Source organism: Phodopus roborovskii, unplaced genomic scaffold (assembly GCF_943737965.1).
Source record: "Phodopus roborovskii unplaced genomic scaffold, PHOROB, whole genome shotgun sequence".
Lineage (NCBI taxonomy): Eukaryota > Metazoa > Chordata > Mammalia > Rodentia > Cricetidae > Phodopus > Phodopus roborovskii.
The window spans coordinates 2,611,730-2,631,375 of record NW_026125397.1 but is presented as its reverse complement, the minus strand read 5'-3'; the positions used below and the strand labels follow the sequence as shown (position 1 = coordinate 2,631,375).

At 42.3% G+C, this 19,646-nt stretch overlaps 1 protein-coding gene across 1 annotated transcript in view; it reads right to left on the bottom strand.

The window, feature by feature from the left end:
* Positions 1-19,103, bottom strand: part of Il20ra (interleukin 20 receptor subunit alpha) — a 32,414-nt gene extending 13,311 nt beyond the window's left edge. The window contains exons 1-2 of the mRNA XM_051175356.1: positions 19,058-19,103; positions 2,577-2,712 (exon numbers count right to left, since the gene is read on the bottom strand). Of these exons, the coding sequence (XP_051031313.1) occupies positions 2,577-2,653 (77 nt within the window). The 5' untranslated portion in view covers positions 2,654-2,712; positions 19,058-19,103. The remainder of the gene's footprint in view (positions 1-2,576; positions 2,713-19,057) is intronic.
* Between the last annotated feature and the right edge of the window lie 543 nt (positions 19,104-19,646).

Sequence of the window (19,646 nt, the reverse complement as noted above, 5' to 3'; positions counted from 1 at the left end):
GGTAAAATGAACAGAAGTGCTGGAGTTCAAGTGTTCTGTCACTGTGAGAAATATTAGTTCCTTATGACCTAAGTGAAGAAGATGGTTTTGAAGACTACTGAAAAGTTAGTTATTAAAATGATGATGCAAAGTTGATTCTTGGTGTTCACGGGTTCCGCCTTTGTAGACTCATCCAACTGTGGATTGGAAACGGAGGAGGAATTGCATCTTTACTGAACATCTGTTAGATGGCAGTACTTTGATAGCTTTTATGCTGGTAGTATGTATCATAATGATACAGAGGGTGGCTTAGAGGGTATAGGAGGTTGTGTGCAGATCATAGGCAAATGCCATGTCATCTTATAGAGAGGTCTGGTGCATCTGTGAATGGTCCAGAAACAATTCCTCATAGATGCCAAGCAAACAAGGAAGTACTAGTCATACGTTCTATCACCAGTCAGTCTAGAAAAATATATATACAAACTGGGTTTTCAGTACATTTCTGTCATCCTGGCTCTTGGGTGCTAGATAGAGAAATTAGGAGTTCAAAGTTACCCTCAGCTATATTGAAAGTCAGAGGCTAGCCTGGGTTACATGAGGCCCTATCTCAAAAACAAGAATGAGCAAACAGAAAAGATTGTGCTGTTTATCTATTTTTAATTAAACAGCACAGACCATTACTCTACAAATTCTTCTCTTATTCCCATGGGAAAGGTCTGGGAAGAGCTTTTTATTCGAATTCAGTTTCCTCTTTCCTTCTCAATAATCATGGGTAGGTGTAGGAGGAGTTTCTCAGTGTCCCTGCAGTAGGCTTCCAAATAATAGCACAGAGAGTTAATATTATGAATTATAAATGCTCGGCCAATAGCTTAGACTTGTTAGTAACTAGCTCTTAAAACTTTAGTTAACCTATATTTCTATTTGTGTTCTACCATGTAGCTTGGTATCTTATCTCAGCCCGGCATGTGGCATGTTCATTTTCACTTTTCTCTGTCTTCTGGTAACTCCTCAGATCCCCATGACTCCACCCTTTTCCCTCAAGCCCTGCCTAGCTATAGGCCATTAGCTCTTTATTAGCGAGTGAGAGTAATACACACTCACAGCGCACAAAAAACGATTGTTCCACAGCAGGTAGGTACTATCCTAGTTTCTTTGAGTGTGATCACCTATTGGCTAATAGGGCAAGCCTCATCTGTCACACACTAACAACAGTTGTGTGAAAGATCCCAAACGAAACCAGCAAAAGAAGCGTCATCCAAGCCCAAGCAAAATAACGTCTAAAAGTCTGAGGTGTGGGAGTGGGAGTCAGGTGATGAGCTTGTTCTGTGGAGAATTTTAAACTTATGTGGAATACTTGTTTATCAGATCTGTTATCCCCTCTGCTGGAGCCGCTGCCTGACTTTGCTCCTGGACGCCTTCCTGGGGGCTGATGTATCTCATGACACTTCCTGCACCTCTCTTACTCTAGAGTTGTCACTGCACTGTCACTTCAGCTCCCCTTCCTGTGACATTCTGTGGCACCACACTGTGGCTCCTTGGGGCCGTCTCATCAGTTACTTTCACTCACAGAGCTCAAGAGGTACAGATATGAGACTGGCTGGAGAGACTACTCAGTGATTAAGAGCACTCGCAATTCTTCCAGAGGTTTCTACCCACACCAGGGGCTGGAAAACTCCAGCTCCAGGTGATCTAGAACCTCTTCCGGCTTTTATGGGTATCTACACACATTAGGCATGCACTCATACAGACACGCACATATGCAAATCACACATAAATAAGGGAAAACTCAACCGTACAATAAATAAAAAGCAGTTCTTATTTTTAAGTTCTGGTTTGCTTTTGACATTTGTGGTTGTTTCACTCTGGGTTCTATAGGATTTGGTTTGCTTGCTTCACAGTTGGGGGTCTGGCTTATATCCTTTTCCTTTAGGCTCTGGAGATGGATACTGTGTCTATTTTGCATTCTTTCTTGCCTGTGAAGAGTCTTAAAGAGAAAGTGAAAAGTGTCCATTTGCTGCTGTGTTTAAGATAAACAAACCATTGTATAGAATTCTGTCCCATTTGACCTAAGATCGTTTCCAAAAGCTTAGAGGTCTTGGAGTTGGTAAACTGCCTTGTTTGCTTACCCAGAGACTACCTCTTTACCCTTCTTTTCTTTGCTCATTTTACTTGCTATCCATTCTGTGTGCATATGCACGTGACTAGTGTGTGCAAACATGCCCATGCACGTACCACAGTACACATGTGGGTGGAAGAGGACAGCTTGCTGGAGTTAATTCTCTCCTTCCAGCATGTGATCACAAGAATGGAATTCAGGTCCCTCAGGCTTGCTGGCAAATTCTTTAACCCGCTGAACCATCTCACTGGCCCTCTTTCCAATTTTGTTAAGTACGCCTTAATCTCTTGCCTGAATGTTCAATGAATCTGGCTCCACAAAATAACCACTTTATAATTTATTATAACATCAAAGAAATAGAAAATGTCCAAACTATTCTTTTTCAAAGAACTTAATGCCATAGAAAGTTTACTTTTGCATAATTAACAGGAGTCTGAGTCTTGTGTTTATAAATTTTTTGCAAGGGAAAGAAGCAACTTACATGAAATACTGCACAGTGTATGTGACTTCAACTCCACGTAGACCCTCTGGTGGATTCCAATGCAGCACATTCTTCATGTTGATAGATGAGAAGGTGATATTTGTAGGTTTAGGCAAACCACCAGAGACACAAGGAACTAGAAAAGAGTGGGGGAGAAATTGGTGTTTTAATGGAAAGAAGAATAATTTAATCATTATAGTAAGTGGCTAACTTTAAAGATAGCCTCAATGCCTCAGACTGCATTTCTTCTCAGACTGAACCTGAGCGGATGCTGTGATTCAGTTCATCCAAGAGCATGTAGCAAATGTGCTCTGGAAGTAAGGTGGCCTTGCAGCTTCCACCCTTTGTGCTTGTAATTTCCTGAGTGACAGCCAGAGTGATGGAGAGACCACACTGAGGAGTCACTTGAAGGAGAGGATTGGTTGTCCCAAGGTCCCAGTTGAGCTCAGGCTTCTGCATGAAGTAGCTGTGCCCCATTCCAGCTCCACCTGTCATAGACGGAAGCTTCATGAAGGACCTCGGATGAAATGAGCCAAACCATAAGCTGAGTCCTAGGCAACCCTGAAGACCATGAGCAGCAACACCACAGAAGTCACCACCAGTTGGTTTGGTTCAGTTTGTCATTGACCCGCCTGCAGGAAAAGGAGCAACCCATCTGGAGGTCATCTCCACACACAGCCAGCCACTCCCCACTTGCCACACCTCAGTGTGTGCCCTGCTCTAGCCTTTGCAGGTGTTAAAGCAGTATCAGCCCCACCCTGCCCCCTGCCTGCCTTCTCTAAAGCAGGGTGACAGCTGCCAACCCACTGAGTCTTGTGTGCAGACTGCTGGCCCATTTTAAAGATCTAAACAGAAACTAGCCTTTTACAATGTTGGGAGTCTCATACTGGTATTATTCAGATCTTAAAAGTTAATTAAAAAGCCTGGAAAGATTTCCTTTATGGTTATACATCCCAAGTTTTATTTAAGCATGAATCATTTTAAAATACACAGTTATGGTATTAAAGGTGAGAAAATTTGGACATTATTGAAAGGCTGGCATTGTAGAGGTTGGAGCTTTGATTGGACTCACCAAAGTGTACAGTAAAGCAAAAGAGAGGAAACCAGCCAGAGCAAGGTTAAGTTCTTCATTTATTATGTGTGTGCACATGTGACTAAGTATGTGTGTATATATGTAAATGTACACATAATCGTGTGTGTTCACTTGTGAATGTGTGAACATGTGAGTGCATGCATGTGTGTGTGTGCACATGTGAGTGAATATGTGTTTGTGTGCACATTCGAGTGAGTGTGTGTGTGTGTGTGTGTGTGTGTGTAGCTACTCAGAGCCAAGGAGGGCAGAAAAAGCTCTGGATCACCTGGAGTTTCAGTTACAGACAGATGTGAGCCACACACCATGTGGGTTCTGGGAACTAAACTCTGGTTCACTGCAATATCAGTAAGTACCTTAGCCACTTCTCCAGCCCCAAGTTTTTATTTTGAAACACTAGCATACTCACACAATTGTTTTCTAAGTCAAACTCTATCTTAGAGGATCTATTTATAGAAATCCTCAGAAAGAAATAATTAAGGATTGAGGTGCTACCAAAAGAAAAGGAAGTACATATTTCCCTGAAATAGGCTGACTTCTGCCAGTGAGATGGCTCCCTGGGAAAGGCTCTTGCAGCCAAGCCCGAGGACCTGGGTTTAATTCCTGAGACCCACAGGGTGGAGGGAGAGAACAAACTCCTAAAGGTTGTGCCCTGGCATGTGCCCTTGCCCCCTAAATAAAGAAAATGTAATTAAAAAAGGGAATAGGCTGATCCCTTTTTGAGTGTGGATGGAACCCTGGGCCTAGAATATGCTGAGCATGTCCCATATCCTTGAGCTACCTCCATGATTACGGATGAGCCATGAATTAAAATAAAGGAAAAAGTTTAGTGTTAACATGTAGGCATCAAAGCCTTAACTTCACACTGGAGAGATCATAACATACCGAGTAATAAATAGTTCACCAGATTTTGTGAGGAACTTATCCTTTTGTAAACATACATATTTTAGTCTATGAATCTGGAGAACATAAGACTCGATATTTGCAAATGAAGCTCAGGAAATAAAATTTAGCTCAGTCACTGACATGGGGTCCCTTGATAACGGTGTTTAAATTAGCTTTAACTAATGTCAAGGAAAGGAATTAGCTTAATCCTTTGGGCAATCATTGGCTCCGATTAGCGTTATATGATGAATTATAATACCACAAAGGCAAATAAGAAATAGAAATAAATTTATTTGTTTTGGAATGAAACTTTGCAACATGAGTCTGATTCTAAGCAAGATAAGCTCTTTAGCAGCTGGGTGGCCGAGTGTGTGTGGCTCTGTGTGCACATGCACAGTGTTTATCATGCCCGACACTTTGTACCTTGAGTGCTTTTTTTTTTTTTAAGCACCTCAGTATTATTTTTAAGGAGAAATTTAAACACTCGAAAGGAAGTGCCCTCCGCTTTGACCGACCTCTGCACACAGGGCTAGTGCGGTGATGTGTATGGTGGGAGACTCTGAAGGGCCAGCTTGCCTTCACACCTTTGCGTTTCACACTTCTCTTTGGAAATACTTTGTGAGAACGGATGCTGGTAGAATATAGACACTGCACAGTGAGCAGTTAGTGGTGATTTAATTTTGTGCCATGCATTAGGAGGTCCTACGTTTCAATCAGCTTTTTGAAGAGGGAGCAAGGAAAGCAGAGAGGCAGTGCCGATGACTGAAATAGGTACCAACCCTTCAAGACGGAGGAGCTGCATTAACAAAAGGAAGCATTTCAGATCCTCTTAGGTCTAAAATACGGTGGTCCCACATTTTTAAATGGCCTGGCTTGTGTGGAGTGGGAGACATCTTATGAGAAATAAAACTAAAAAAGACTGCATTCTAATATCACCGATGAAAGAAATTGCCAAAACATGGCTTTATAGACATACTTGATAAGAAATGGGATATTCTCATGTGTAACAACATGTTCTGAAGATACAGATCCCAAGTAATTTAAGATCTTATCATTCAGGCATATTGCCTCAAAGTTTATATGCATCAGTATTGTATTTGTAACAACTAGTCTTTACTTGCCTTTAAAAATTAGTAAAGTATCCACAAATTAAAGATGCCTAAAATATGCCCCCAAAAGATTTAAGAAATACTCTGGATTAAAAAGAATGGATTGTTCATTTAAATTGAATTTGGTGGTTGTTACAAGGGAACAAAGCAATTGTACTCTTCCGAAATGAATTCGGCTCTGGAATACACTGTCAACCATTATGTTCACTGGTTGGTAGACATCCCTCTCTCTCTCTCCCCCTCGTGCATGTGGTATACACACTGTGTGTTCATGGATAACCTTGCCCCAAAATGAACATGTGTCAGCTAGAAGTTGACATAGGTGTTTACCAGTCTGTATCTTTTATTCATTCATTCATTTTGAGAAAAGGCCCTACTCTGAACTTGGAATTCATTTTTTGGGCTAGACTGGCTGACCAGTCACTGGGATCCACCTGTTTCTGCCTGTACCTTCTTTATACTGCAGTTACAAATGTCTGATACCATGCTTGGGTTTTCACCTTTTCACACTTATTGGGGATCTGAACTTGGGTACTCATGTTTTGCAGCAAGCACTTTATCTACGGAGCCATATCCCAAGCCTTTCAACAGGGATTTGGATTAATGTTTTGTCATTGTTTAAATGGACTTTAGCCACAAATGCTTGGTTAATTATCATGAGGCTATCAAATGCTGGTGATGATAGGTTTCAGAGTTTACACAGCTTCCGCAGAAACACATTTAAAATAGATGTCACTGTCACATTTACTATTTCGCAAAAGAACACTGCTGTCTCCGTCCTGCAGATCCATCACTGGAACTGACATTATTTGTTTCATTGCTTGGGCAGAAAATATATCCGTTTTGGATCATCTCTTTGTCAATAAATCAAAGTATTATCCAAGGGGTGGCCTCATTATGAGCGAAGTAGGTCACATCTTATCTCTCCATCTCCCCGGGGTACAGAATATATTCCTTATTGTGACATAGCTTGCTGGTTTCCAAACTGTTTTTATCAGAGCACATTAGACCATGTTAATGATCTCCATTCAAGCATATCACATTTTGTTTCTCTGCTCATAGACTGTTTATTTCCAGAAATGGATGCTTATCATTTGCTGCTGCTTGGTAGTAATTTGTCTATCTCTATCAGTCATACCTTTAGTTAACTATGGAATTTTAATGATTTGTCTTTGGTCAATGAGAATAAATGGTTATAACTACAGTGAAGAGTTATGAGTATTCTCACAACTTCTTGCCTTGTTGGTCCAGTTCTCATTTCAATAGACAACGAATCTTTAGGACAACTGAAAATAGTAAGCTATGAGACTGTTTTAATAGTGGATATAGTATGAACATAAAACTCAACATGCAGAAGACTGTAGAAGACATACAAAATCTTCATATAGTATTTAGTCGATGTTAGGCAAGGGCATAATAGAAGTAGTTGCTAAGATTTAGAATCCTTTCTGTGATAGTGTAAGTCTGTGTGTTTCACACAACCAACTCAGTCTCCACAGAAACCCTGTGGTAGGTAATGTTATCATCCTGATTATACAGATAACGCAACTGACGCACACAGAAGTTAATTGCACAAGCTCATGTAGCTAATGTAAAGAGAAATGGACTTGAGAACACACAATACCCTCTTAACATCACTCACTTAGCACTACTGTAAAGCAGTTATACAAAGAGAAGTCAGAGCTTATGGGAAAGCAGGTATATTATATGATGTTGATATATAAAATAATTTAAGTGTTACAATGATTTCATCAACACATTTTAAAAAACACCACATCCTATAACTTTCCCTTTTCATGTCAGAATACTGTCTTCCATTTCCTTCAGTATCTGACCCTAAAGAATGCAAGTAGGAGCTGTACTTCAGAAACACATTCCCAACAATGCGGTGATGACAAAGGTAAAGATTTCTAGACTGCTGTGCCTGAGTTTATTCTAGTTTCTTTTAAGTTGATGGCTATAGAATCACTATTAATTTGGAACCATAGTAAAACTATGTATTTCTAAAAATTCACCTTAGCCTTCAACTTTAGCTCATTGACTTTCATATTGAACACAATATAGTCAATTCCACCTGTATGAATATGAACTTGTTCATCATTTTATTTATTCAGTTAACTTTTTTTGTGCTACAAGTTGAATTGTGTCCTTCCCCTCCCTATGTATGTTGAAGCCCTAATCCTCAATATCTCTGGATGTCATCTCATTTGGAAATAGGCTTGGTGCAGAGACTCCATTAGATTGAGGTCACACTGGAGCAGCATGGGCTCTGAATTCAACATGACTTGTGTCTTTATAAAAAATACAGCCGTGTGAAAAGACACAAACGTAGAGAGGGAATCACGTGACAATGGTGACCAAAGCTAGGATGATGCATCTACATGCACATCCAAAACTCCCTGGGATTACATAAGTTAGGGGAAGGGTGGACACAGCTTATTCTGGAGGCTTCCATCAGGAACTCAAGGTAGCTAACACACTGATTTTGACTCATAGCTTCCAAATCATGAAGGAATAAATTCTGTCACTTCAAGCCAGCCAAAGTGTGGAACTATAGCATGGGACTACTCTGTGAATATCTAATGGTGACTCATCAGATGGGTTTCTGCACGAATAGAGCCTCTGACCACTGAAAATAAGGAGAGCACCAAATAGCTGATTATTTAATTAAACAGGCACATTCTTACACAATGGTGATCAGATTGGTAAAGGATGTATGTGAGTCACAGAACATAGTTGGGTAGGGATTTAGGGAGAAACCTGGGCTCAGGAGAGCAATGTTCCCAGAAGAGACTCTGGGATGGGAAACGCCATCTGAGAAGACATGGCTCTTGCGACCATCAAAAAATATATGATGCTAGAAATGTGATGAAAGGAGCCTGGCCCAGATGATGTTGGGAGAGTCCATAGAGATTAAATCTTTCCAGTTTCTAAAACTCTGGAGCCAGGAGATGGTGGTGCATGCCTTTAATCCCAGCACTCAGGAGGCAGAGGCAGGTGGATCTCTGTGAGTTAGAGAGCAGTCTGATCTACAGAGAGATTTCCTACACAGTCAGTGCTATGCAGAGAAACACTGTCTTGGAAAACCAAAAATAAAAAACAACAGCAAAAAAAAAAAAAAACAAACAATAACAACAACAGACAGACCAATAAAACCTAGGAAGGCAACTGGATCACATTTGAATAATCTGTCTTACTTGTGCATGTCTCAGTTTCTATGAATTGTCCATTATATAGGGCACTACCCCTTGCTGTGTCTCATTGGCCTCTGGTAATAGTTTACAAGAGCAGGTCAGAGAGGTTCTAGACATACAGAGATGTCTATGCCTCTTTTGCCACTTATTAAGTGCATATCTAAGTAAGTTACCTAACTTTTTGTCTCCATTTCTTCACTTGCAACAATGAAACAATCAACCTTCCTCATAGACTTGTTGCAATGATTAAACAATAGTCTTAATGTAAAGCTCTTGATAGAGCATGGCATGAAGCTGAATAAAATGATTCTTAGCTTGCTATTATCCTCTATTCTCATATTATAGCTGGCTAGATGGAGGCCTAGGGGGCTGGATGAGTTGCTCACAGTAATTCAGTTATTTGGCAGGTGCATAAGCCCAAGTGTCCTTGGCAGGGCTCTCTCTGCTAGGACCCTCACCCACTGCAAAGAACAGTATTGTAGAAGGAAGGACTATGAGGCCACCATGTTTTGCATGTTATAGAAAGTAGCATCTAAGGACAGAAGAAAGTTAATGCAGGAAACCACTTCTTTGAAAAAACACAAGCACATAATTCCTTTAGTGAAGTGAAGATGGGCAGCTATGAAGGCCTAAAACTAGCAACTATGACAGGCACTGAGGTGTGGTTAGGAACGGAAATGCACATTAGGATCCTCTCTCACAAAGCAAAGATTCTGAATCTGGGGTATCACCCATCACTATATATGATCAGAGAATGGCTATTTTCTTTGGCTGTAACATGATCATCAGCCATCATGGAGCAGAGATTGCTGTGGCGACCTACAGAATGCTTGGACCCTAAATAATAACAAAAAGCTAAGAACGATGCAGTGATAGCTACGTGTGTGATGATGATGACAACAGGGTATAAACATTCCTCTGAAGAAAGCATGGAGTAATGGGATGTTCTCCTGGAGTTGCACCAAATCCTGCTGCCTCCAGCTTCTCCTGGTCTTGGAGCTGTGAGAAAAGATGAGCATGTAAGAGGCAGGAGGTGGCCTGAAGCACAGCTGATGCAGCTTCCTCCAGGTTGTCACCTATATTGGGAGGGTTCTGGAAGAGGTAAGGAGGGGATGGAAACAGGAGGAATCAGGTCAGGGGAAGAGAGTACTGGGAGAGACAATTGGATTCGGGAGCTATTTCTGACATGAGCTAGGGACCTAGTGCAATGGAAACTACAGGAAACTATGAGCGTGATCCTAGCTAAGACTCATAGCAACTGGGAATATGGAGTCCGAACTGACCATCTCCTGTAAGCGGACAAGACTTCCAGTGGAGGGATTGGGATGTCAACCCAGTCACAAACACTTTGACCTACAATTTGCCCTGCCTACAAGATATACTGAGGTAAAGATAGTCCAGAAGTTATGGGAGTGGCCAACCAACAACTGGCCCAGTTGGATACCCATTCCACAAAAGGAAGTTCACCCCACAAGGGCCAGGTCCCAGAGACCAGATAGCCCAGAGACACAGGACAGAACCAAGCACAAATGGCCAGAAAAAAAGTCAATGAGTTGATTCCTAATGATATTCTGCTATCCTCATAGGTTGCTGCCCAGCACAACTGTCTTCAGAGAGGCTGCAACCACAAACTATTAGAAACAGACACAGAAACCCACAGCCAGGCATTAGGTAGAGCTCAGGGAATCCGATGGAAGAGGGGGAGGAAGGATTGTAGGAGCACCACACAAAAACAAAGAGAACCAACTAACCTGGGCTCACAAGGGCTCACAGACCCTGAACCCAAAACCCTGCATGGGACCAACCTAGGCCTTCTGTATGTGTGTTACAGTTGTGTAACTTGGTCTCCTTGTAAGACTCCTGAAAGCGGGAACAGGGGCTGTCTCTGACTCCATTACCTGCTTTTGGGACCCATTCCTCCTCCCAAATTGCCTTGTTCAGCCTTAATAGAAGAGGAGGTGTCTGGTCTCATTGCAACTTGACATTCGTGACTGGCTGATAAGATGGGGAGTGGGTAGGAGTGGGTTGGGGTGAAGTTGGGGGAGGCACTTGGAGGGGAAGAGGGAGGGGAAACTTGGGTCACAACGTAAAAGCGGAAAAAATAAATAATGATCAAAACAAAACAACAAAGAAGAGATGGGAGGTGGCCGGAAGTACCGCGGACACAGCTTCCTTCAGGTTGTCACCTATGTTGGGAGGGGACTGTTGAGTGATGCTATTGTCTCCCAGTCACCTATTCTCCTGTAAGTAAACCCAACACACACACACACACACACACACACACACACACACACACACACACACACACTGGTTTACCAAGTTGAACAAGGGAGGAATCATGTCTACAGTTAGTCAGTGGTTCCAAATCTGGGATGACTGCTCATGTTTTCTCCAGAAAACATAGCGCAACACATCCTTCTTCTGCCAAGTGTATGTGCTCACATGGGAGAGTGGAGGGTAAGTCATCCAGAAGAGAAAACAAAACAAAACAAAACAAAATCCTCAGTATTATTCCTTTTTAATCACACCCCGCTATGTAAATCGATGTGCTTAAACATGTTTTTGTGCATTTCGCTGTTTGTGCTTAAAGCAAGTAGGATTTCAAACAGAAACTTTTTATTTTAATGACTACATTAGAGTCTAACCATCAGATGGTGTATTTCTAAATGGTTTAAGAGGTTCATGACTATCCCCATGGTACTGAATAGCTTGGGGCATTTGGGACATGCTTCCTTGTAGCAACAGTATCTTCATAGACAGCTTCCAAATGAGAGAAAAATAATCCAGCATTGCTTTTTCGTAATCATGCTTTGGTTTTGCTCAGTGTAGCATTTCACGGCTGGATTATCCAAGGTTCTTCAAAGTGTGGTGAATGCTTTGGGAACTGCAGTTGGCTGCGCTGAGACACAGGTCAGCAACTGAATGGGATTTCCTGACTCAGGTATGGGAGACCCTGCCTGTGGCTCTGAAGAAAATGGACTTAAGAAACGTTGATTGTGTGGTTTGGTGCATATCTTCCCCAGGTTCCTAGTTAGAAGATGTTGTGATTCATTTGAATATGCCAGCTCTCTGTTACAGACTCATGCCCATTGTCACATCATCTCTGGGGTCACCTTCCTCTTCTGTTTCCCCTCCTTTCTCCTTCAGAGAAGGAGACTTTTAGAACAATCACCTGATTCTTCCATGCTTTAGGATGTTAGCTTTCCATAGCACTTGTAGAGCAGAAGATGGAAATGTAGGCCTGTTTAATTTTTGGTTATATGCCTTAGAAAAAATGTCATACAAAGAATACGGTCAAAGCATCTGGGATCACTAAAGAATTGGAATGAACTAGGATTGCAAACACCAACTTCAATCACTAGACTCCTCTTAATATCAGCTCACATCTCCAATTTTACTTTCAACTGTTTTTTACAACTTGTCCTTCTTTTTACCCTCCCTCCTAGAGACAGGATAATTCTTCACTTATGTTACCATTGTTAAGTATTTCGGAAAGTCAACAAGATAAAAATGTGAAAACAAACCAATCCAGAATAAGGTAGCTTTAACATAATAATATGTTGATAAGTGGAAGTAAAAAAATGAGGTAATTAAAATGGAAAAGATGGACAAAGGAGCAGTAGAGAGCGTGGGGGGGGGGGGAAGAAAGCAGTTTCTCTTCCATCCACATTTATGGTTTAAAACACACACTCATGCATGCACAAATGCTTGCATGAATGCATACATACAAACACACATACACACAATACACACTGGGTCTCCGTAATTGATTGTTCAGCACGTGCAAGTAAATAAATATTGTGAGCCATATAAACGGACTCAAAGAATCACACAATCATCTCAGTGGGTGCACAGAAGACCTTGGCAGCTGAAATGCAGCACAGTTCAAGCCATGTTCCATTTCGTTTTAATTCTCCAGAATGAAAGTCATCAGTAGAATCTACCACTGTTCACCACTGGCTTAGATTTTGAGGGATAAGAGGCCAACAGATAGATCTCAGACGATCTAATCCAGGAGTTCTCCACCTGTGGGGGCCAATGGCCCTTTCACAGGGTTCACTTAATACCATCTGCCTATCAGACATTTACATTTAGATTCATAACAGTAGTAAATTTATGGTTATGAAATAGGAACAAAAATAATGCTATGGCTGGGTCACCACAACAAAAAGAACTGTATTAAAGGGTTGCAGCATTAGCAAGGCTAAGCACCACTGGACTTAACCTTATACCACCATTCCAAGTACTATTAGAAAGGAGAATGGCTTGTCTCTAGACTAGCTCTCCTCTATAGTGGTAAGCTGGTGCTTTGGTGTTTTTGAAAGTGAGAGGGATGAGGGCCAGACCTTTTTGGAGTTGAATTATGCCTTGGGAAAGCTATATGCAATAAAATGAACTGTGGGGGGGGTCCATTTGCTTTGTATGCCTTGAAGAAAGCTGGATAATTAAGGTACTTACATTATTTTGTCATAATACCTAAAAGAGAATATCATGATAGAAGCAATCAGCAAAATGATGCTTCACAGACAAGATCCACGGCCAGGGGCAGTCTCCTAGCATTGCCATGGTAATGTACCACACAGGGGTGGCTCTGAGATATAGATTGTCTATCACAATTCTGGGGGGTAGATATCTCAAATCAAAGTGTCTTCTGGCCATGCAGTCTTTAAAGACTCTTTGAATGCCTGCTCCCCCCCCCCCAATCTCTTCCCGTTTTCTGGACTATGGTGGCTGTAACTTCAAGTTTTGCATATCTCAGCTTCCATGGAGCCTCTCAGAGTTCTCTTGTCTTCCTGTAGGTACACCGATCCAGCCTAATTTCAAGATAACGGGTTATGAGATCTTCAAGTTATAGCCACAAAGATCCCATCTCCAGATACCGTATTTTGGGGCCAGGGCTGACCTGAGTTTTCAGATATTAGTATCAGCCAATTCGATGCTGTACTGGCAGCATCAGAACTTTTCCAGAAACAGGGTGGAGACTGGATCAATAAGCCACCCACTGCACAAGCCGTCATTAAAATTAGCAGGGCCTTTCAAGAACTGTGTTGAAGCAGGAAGTGGGAAATGGCACCTTTATTAAAACCCACATCTTAACGCGTGTGTGCCTTTCGTAACTGTTTGTGGTTTGATTCTTAGGGCTGCAGACACAGTGACTTGTGGAGTCTGCCAATGGCCTTGAGGTCAGTGTCTGCCCACAGAGCTCCTGACTCCTGCCCACTCTGTAACCACCAGTTTCAGAAAGAGCGCCCTCTCTACGTTGTTTTTGTTGTTGCTGTTCAGATGTGTCTTGTAAGTAAGAAATGTATGAGAAAAGGAATGTTAGTACCTGGTAATTTAGAGATAAGATTCACTTAGTGTGGAATTTAGCCCCACCCCATCCCTTTTGCAAACATTTAAATTAAGAAAGAGTAGGTGTATAATAATGCATTATAAATATCTAATGTAATATATAGGAAACTTTCGGTTATTTGCTGAATTCATATGCATTTTCCCAAAAGCTTTTAATGTTTCTTTTTCCATTGAGATGCATTTTGCCTTTGTTGCATCTTCCCTTCTGAGGTAGGGAGAATGTGATGTTAGTTCTTTTAGTTACATTTGCACCATGGTGACACAAACGCCTGACAGAAGAACTTAGGAGAGAAAGGCATTTTAGATCAAGATTTCAGAGAGCTTTCTGTTTAGGGTAATGAGGACAGTTGGAGTTCAGGGGAGGGGGTGAAGCTCTACTGTAGAGGCAGAAACTTGAGAAAACAGCTGCCTACCTGGTATGGACCAGGATGTGGGAACTGCAGGCCAGAACCAGGGTTAGTAATGAGGCCCACCCCTACTGATCTACTTCTGCTAGCCTCACCGCATCAAAAAGCTGTAAGGCCTCTAGACAGGCCTACAAGCAGGGGAGAGCATTCAAGGCATAAGCAGAACACTTCAGATTCAAGCTGCCACATCCCCATGTTATATTAGGGCTTTTCCTGCAGGAGGCCAACCTTGCCCTGGGACTAGATCAGATGTCTTGTTCTGTATGCCTGCCTACGAGAATCCTCCCTTCAGTTCTGGAGTTTGCGCCTTAATTTGTCTGTCTTTCTGTGGAGACTACATAAAGAGAAGGTCTTTTTCTTGTTCAGTTAGGAGTCTAGAGATAAGATTCACCTATTGTGGGTGAATCCTTTTGCAAATCCTTAAATTAAAAAAGATTAGATGCAAATTGAATTGTAAATGTCTGATGTAATATATAGGAAAGTATTTCAGTTCCTACATGTATGAATGAATGTCACTGACTGAGTGAATGGGTGGGAAAATGAGATTATTTAAAAATCACATTGAGTGAAGATGTATTTCAGTTTGGGGGGAACTCAAATGGATGCTTAAGACATTGCACTAATCTCATTTTGTATAATCTGACCAGCTCAAATTCCTCATTTCTTTGCACATGCAATTCTATTTGACATTTAAAGTCTATCAACTATTTAAAAAAACACATTGAGCACTTAGGAAGTAAATTAGCAGACACCCTGAAACACATACATTTTAATATAAAATAGGGAGAGAGCTGGGCTGCCTCACACATATTTGGAGCAGTTAACTGCAGAGATGGGGGTCAGAGGTGTGAGGAGAGAGCTTCCCTCATGCGGGAAGTTGGATACCACCAGTCTTTGCTGAGAGCCCGAGGTGGCTGTCCTTCTGAGCTTGTGATACACAAAGCACAAGAGAAGCCCCCGTATCCACTGCTCAGTGCCACCTTCCGAGTCTGACACTTGAACACAGCTTCCTTTCAGTGGTGGCACAGACCACTAATGGTGCTAAGGAGTAAGCGACACTGACACTGTGTATGCTGCTGAAAAGTACCTTGTTTTCCTCACTGGAGAAGCCAAACCTACGGATTCTGTCACCTTGGAGTGGATGGTAGGTGCTGTGACTTGAATTGTATTACCCAAGAGAAATAACTGAAATTCTAACACACACACACACACACACACACACACACACACACACACACACACACCAGTATTGCACAGCCTGCCCTTATTTGGAAACATGGCCTTTATAGTCACTTGGGCAGGTTGAAATACTGATATAAATAGGGAAAACTTGAACAAAGAGGAAGACACACACAGTCTTCAAGAAGGCCATGTGAAGGAACACTGAGAGGTGGCAGTGTGTCTTCAAATCTAGGAACACCAGATACTGTTAGCAGCCGAAAGCAGAGGAAGAGCCATGCAACAGACCACCCCACCCCTGTGCTTAGGAATAGTAACTCTGCCAGTAGCTAGCACCTGAACTTCCAGTTTCCACCACTGTGAGCCATAAAGTTATGTGGTTTTAAGTCACCCAGCTTGTGACAGTGTTATGACAGCCTTAAAAATATTAATGTGCTTTTCTATTTCCCCAGGAAGAACATCTGGTTTATTTAAGAGAATTCTGCAAGAACTACTAGGTCACCTGAAAGTAAGAAGGCAGAGCCTGATGTAGGAAGAATTACGGAGTAGGGAAAGGGGAAACTTAAATGGTGGGAAGATACACACAAACGGGCTGAACATATCCATTGTCAACAGAGCATTTTTATTCTTTAGCTGCATGGAATGAGACTCTGACTCCCATCAAGAGGAAGCTGGAATGTACCCACGAGGAAATGAAGTGTGACTGGGACAAGTGTGGACAAGATAGAGTATTTATTCCCATGCTCTGTGGTGCAAGCAGCATTGGCATCACATTAGGTGGTGGGCAGGGTGACGAAAGTCGCCACCTTGGTGGCTCAAGATGGAATGTGATTACCGCCCTCAGAGAGCAGGAAGAATTCTGAATAGATGATGTTTAAAATCAATCAAGTTTTTCTTTCTTGACGAGTATCTTAGTTGTACTAACATCCCGCCATCAAAGACATCAGGGATTCTAGATCAAACATTAAACCATACTTTGTCTATACTTCAAGAGACAAGCAGGAAGCCACCTCTGCCAGACAAGTGAAATTGTGCTGGTATGAAATTTCGAGTGTGGTCAGAGTTTGTCTCATAGAAGACAAAAGAGATGAGAAGAGGCCCTGGTAGGCCTTAGAAATGATGGCAATGTGAGGACAATCTGTCTAGGCCCCACATTTCATAAGGTAGCCATTCCATCAAGCTCTGTAGCGAGTCAGCCCAAAAGTCACAAATGCGCTGGAAGACATCATGAAAAATAATACAGAGAGGGGACATGGCACATAAGAGGCTGTGAGTTGAGAGTAAAGAAGAGGCTGAACATGATGACTACAGCCTCAGTCAGTACACATATGCCTTATCCTGTGAGACTTTATCAGCTCAGAATAAATACAAATAATGGATGAAAACAGCAAGGAGCAAGTATTGTGCTAGCTTATAGAAGGACTTTGACAGGGAATTTTGCCTATCTGGGTGCTAGTAGCGAGTTTCCCGTGGTGAGAGATGCTCAAGCAGGGGACAGGGAAATAATACAGGGAATTAATAACCCTGGGCCAATGTTGCCTGGGGGGGGGTGATTCAAAGAAGTAGCACTTGGGTAGGATGGCCAGGAAGTCCTGTGGAGTCTGTTTCCACATTGGAAATTATGGGATGGCCTCCCTGTGTGAGGCAGACTGTGTGGGGCTAACCAGTGCAGATGGGGGAGGGGAATTCTAGCTGAGGGAACTGCAAGAATGGACCCTGGGCATTTGGCTTGCTTTGGGAACTGGAAAAAAGACCAGAGGGGTAGTAATTAAAGTGAGGCTGGAGAGAGACAGGGAGCAGGTCACACAGAACAATGGAAGCCTTTGAGGGATCTTAAACAGAGACATGTTGTCTTTGAAAATCGTTGTTTTTCAGTCTCTTATAGATTTAGGATATGTTTATATAATGTTGGTCGTGTAATATAAACTTTGTTTTATATAAGATGCTCCTCATCCTCATGGAGATACAGAAATGATACACAGCAATGAAGGTAGAGGATTCTTTATAGGACTCAGTTTGATCCCATGAATCAAAAGGCACGTTTCTATGTGTGTGTGTTTGCTTGCAAATTTTGCTTTGAAGTTAGAAATACTATTGTTTTTGAATGTCATTATTTTTGTCCAGTTAGTGAGTAACTTTTATTTCTCTGATTAAAACCAAGCAAATTCAGTATGCTGACTCTATTGTGTGCACCAAATGTGGAGATCTTACCCATCACCCACATACATATACATATATTTATGTAACCCATCTATAGGCATATTCAAAATGTTTATATATACACATGTGTGTATATATACATATGTCTTTCATTTTCCTTGATGCCTGTACTTAAATCTCTGCTAAAACCTTTTGTAATAAACTTCAATTTTGCCTTAAACCAAAACCACATTTATATCAGTGATGTTTGGATAAGTCTCTGGCTTATCTGGGATTATTAAAATACAATCATATATTTTCATAAATTTAGAAGTTAGCAAAGAAGCTTTTTGTATAGAACATCCGCCTCAGCAGTCGCTCTGAGGCCAGTGTGCATGGTTCTTGCCTCTGAAAGCACGCTGAGCTTCGTGTTTTCTCTGAGTCTCATGGACATCCTTCCTGTCCCTGTTCAGTTTCAGGCTAAACCGAAAGCCACAGGTGCCTGAGTCAATTTTATATAAACTCCAGTCGATACTTTGAGAAGTATGGCTGATGTCTTTAACTAAAAACTTAAGGGGAGGCGTTTGAGATATCTTGATTTTTTTAAAAATATATTTTTATATGGAGACATATAAAACAGAAAAAGAAACTTTCTTCAGCGAATCACAGTCTTTCTGAATCACAGCGGTACACTTTAAATTTTAAAACAACAAAGAAAATCCCTCTAGTGCTTTATGCCACAACTAGGTTTTGTTACTTTTAAAAAATCAGAGCACTTATCCGTACATGTCACGGCTGCGGAGGGAAGAATGTGCCCAGAAGAGCAGAATATGGCTTTCCCCTTTGCAACCCATCTTTGGCTTTTCCGAGGTCTGACCTGACCCTCCAGGGGCAGCTTAGTCTGGGAGTCTTGGACCTAGCTCAGCGTTAGTGCGAGCCGCCCCTCCATTGACATCACGGTCACAGGCTTCATGGACCACTCAGGAATGCTAGTGCTACCCTTCTACCCCCCCAGCCTCAGCTCGGATCCTGGAGCACGGGTGGCAGAGCTAATCTCCAGGCTAGGGTCCCTTCAAGCTTCCACCACGTAGCCGTCGTCCCCGCCCCGGCAGCACGACCCTCCTACCTGCCAGTCCGGAAGAGGCCAGCAGCAGAATCAGCGCGGGCAGCAGCGCCGGGCGGCCGGGCGCCGGGGTCCCGGGAGCGCTCATGGACAATTAGCTCTGGTCACATCTCATGGAAAGTGGTGCAACCTCTCCAGGGATCCCGGGATCGAGTACGATGGAGCCAAGAGCCTGCCGCTCACACACGGCTTCCCCTCAAGGTGTCCCGGAGAGCAAGGACAGCTAGCTATCTGGGTTTCAGTTCCGAATCCACAGACTTCAATGATTGATGGAGACTGGCGCAAGTAAAGGCTCATCCCGGCCCAGCAAAGTCTTACCCCTCACTTTGATAAATGTCAGATGTCATCCCAGAAGATGCTGGAAGAGTGAAATAGATATTTCTCAACGTACTGTTGGGCATGCTGCCTTACCTTGTTCAGTATTTCCTTCCGCCCCGCCATTTGAAATCAGGAGTCTTTGCATTTTTACAGAGGAACAGATGCAACCTCAAAACCCAACGAATGGCTTGAAGTCTCCCAAATCTGTGAGAGGTGGTCCCCTAACTAAGAGAGAAAGTAAGGGAACAATGTGAGAAAAATCTGCAAGCAGATC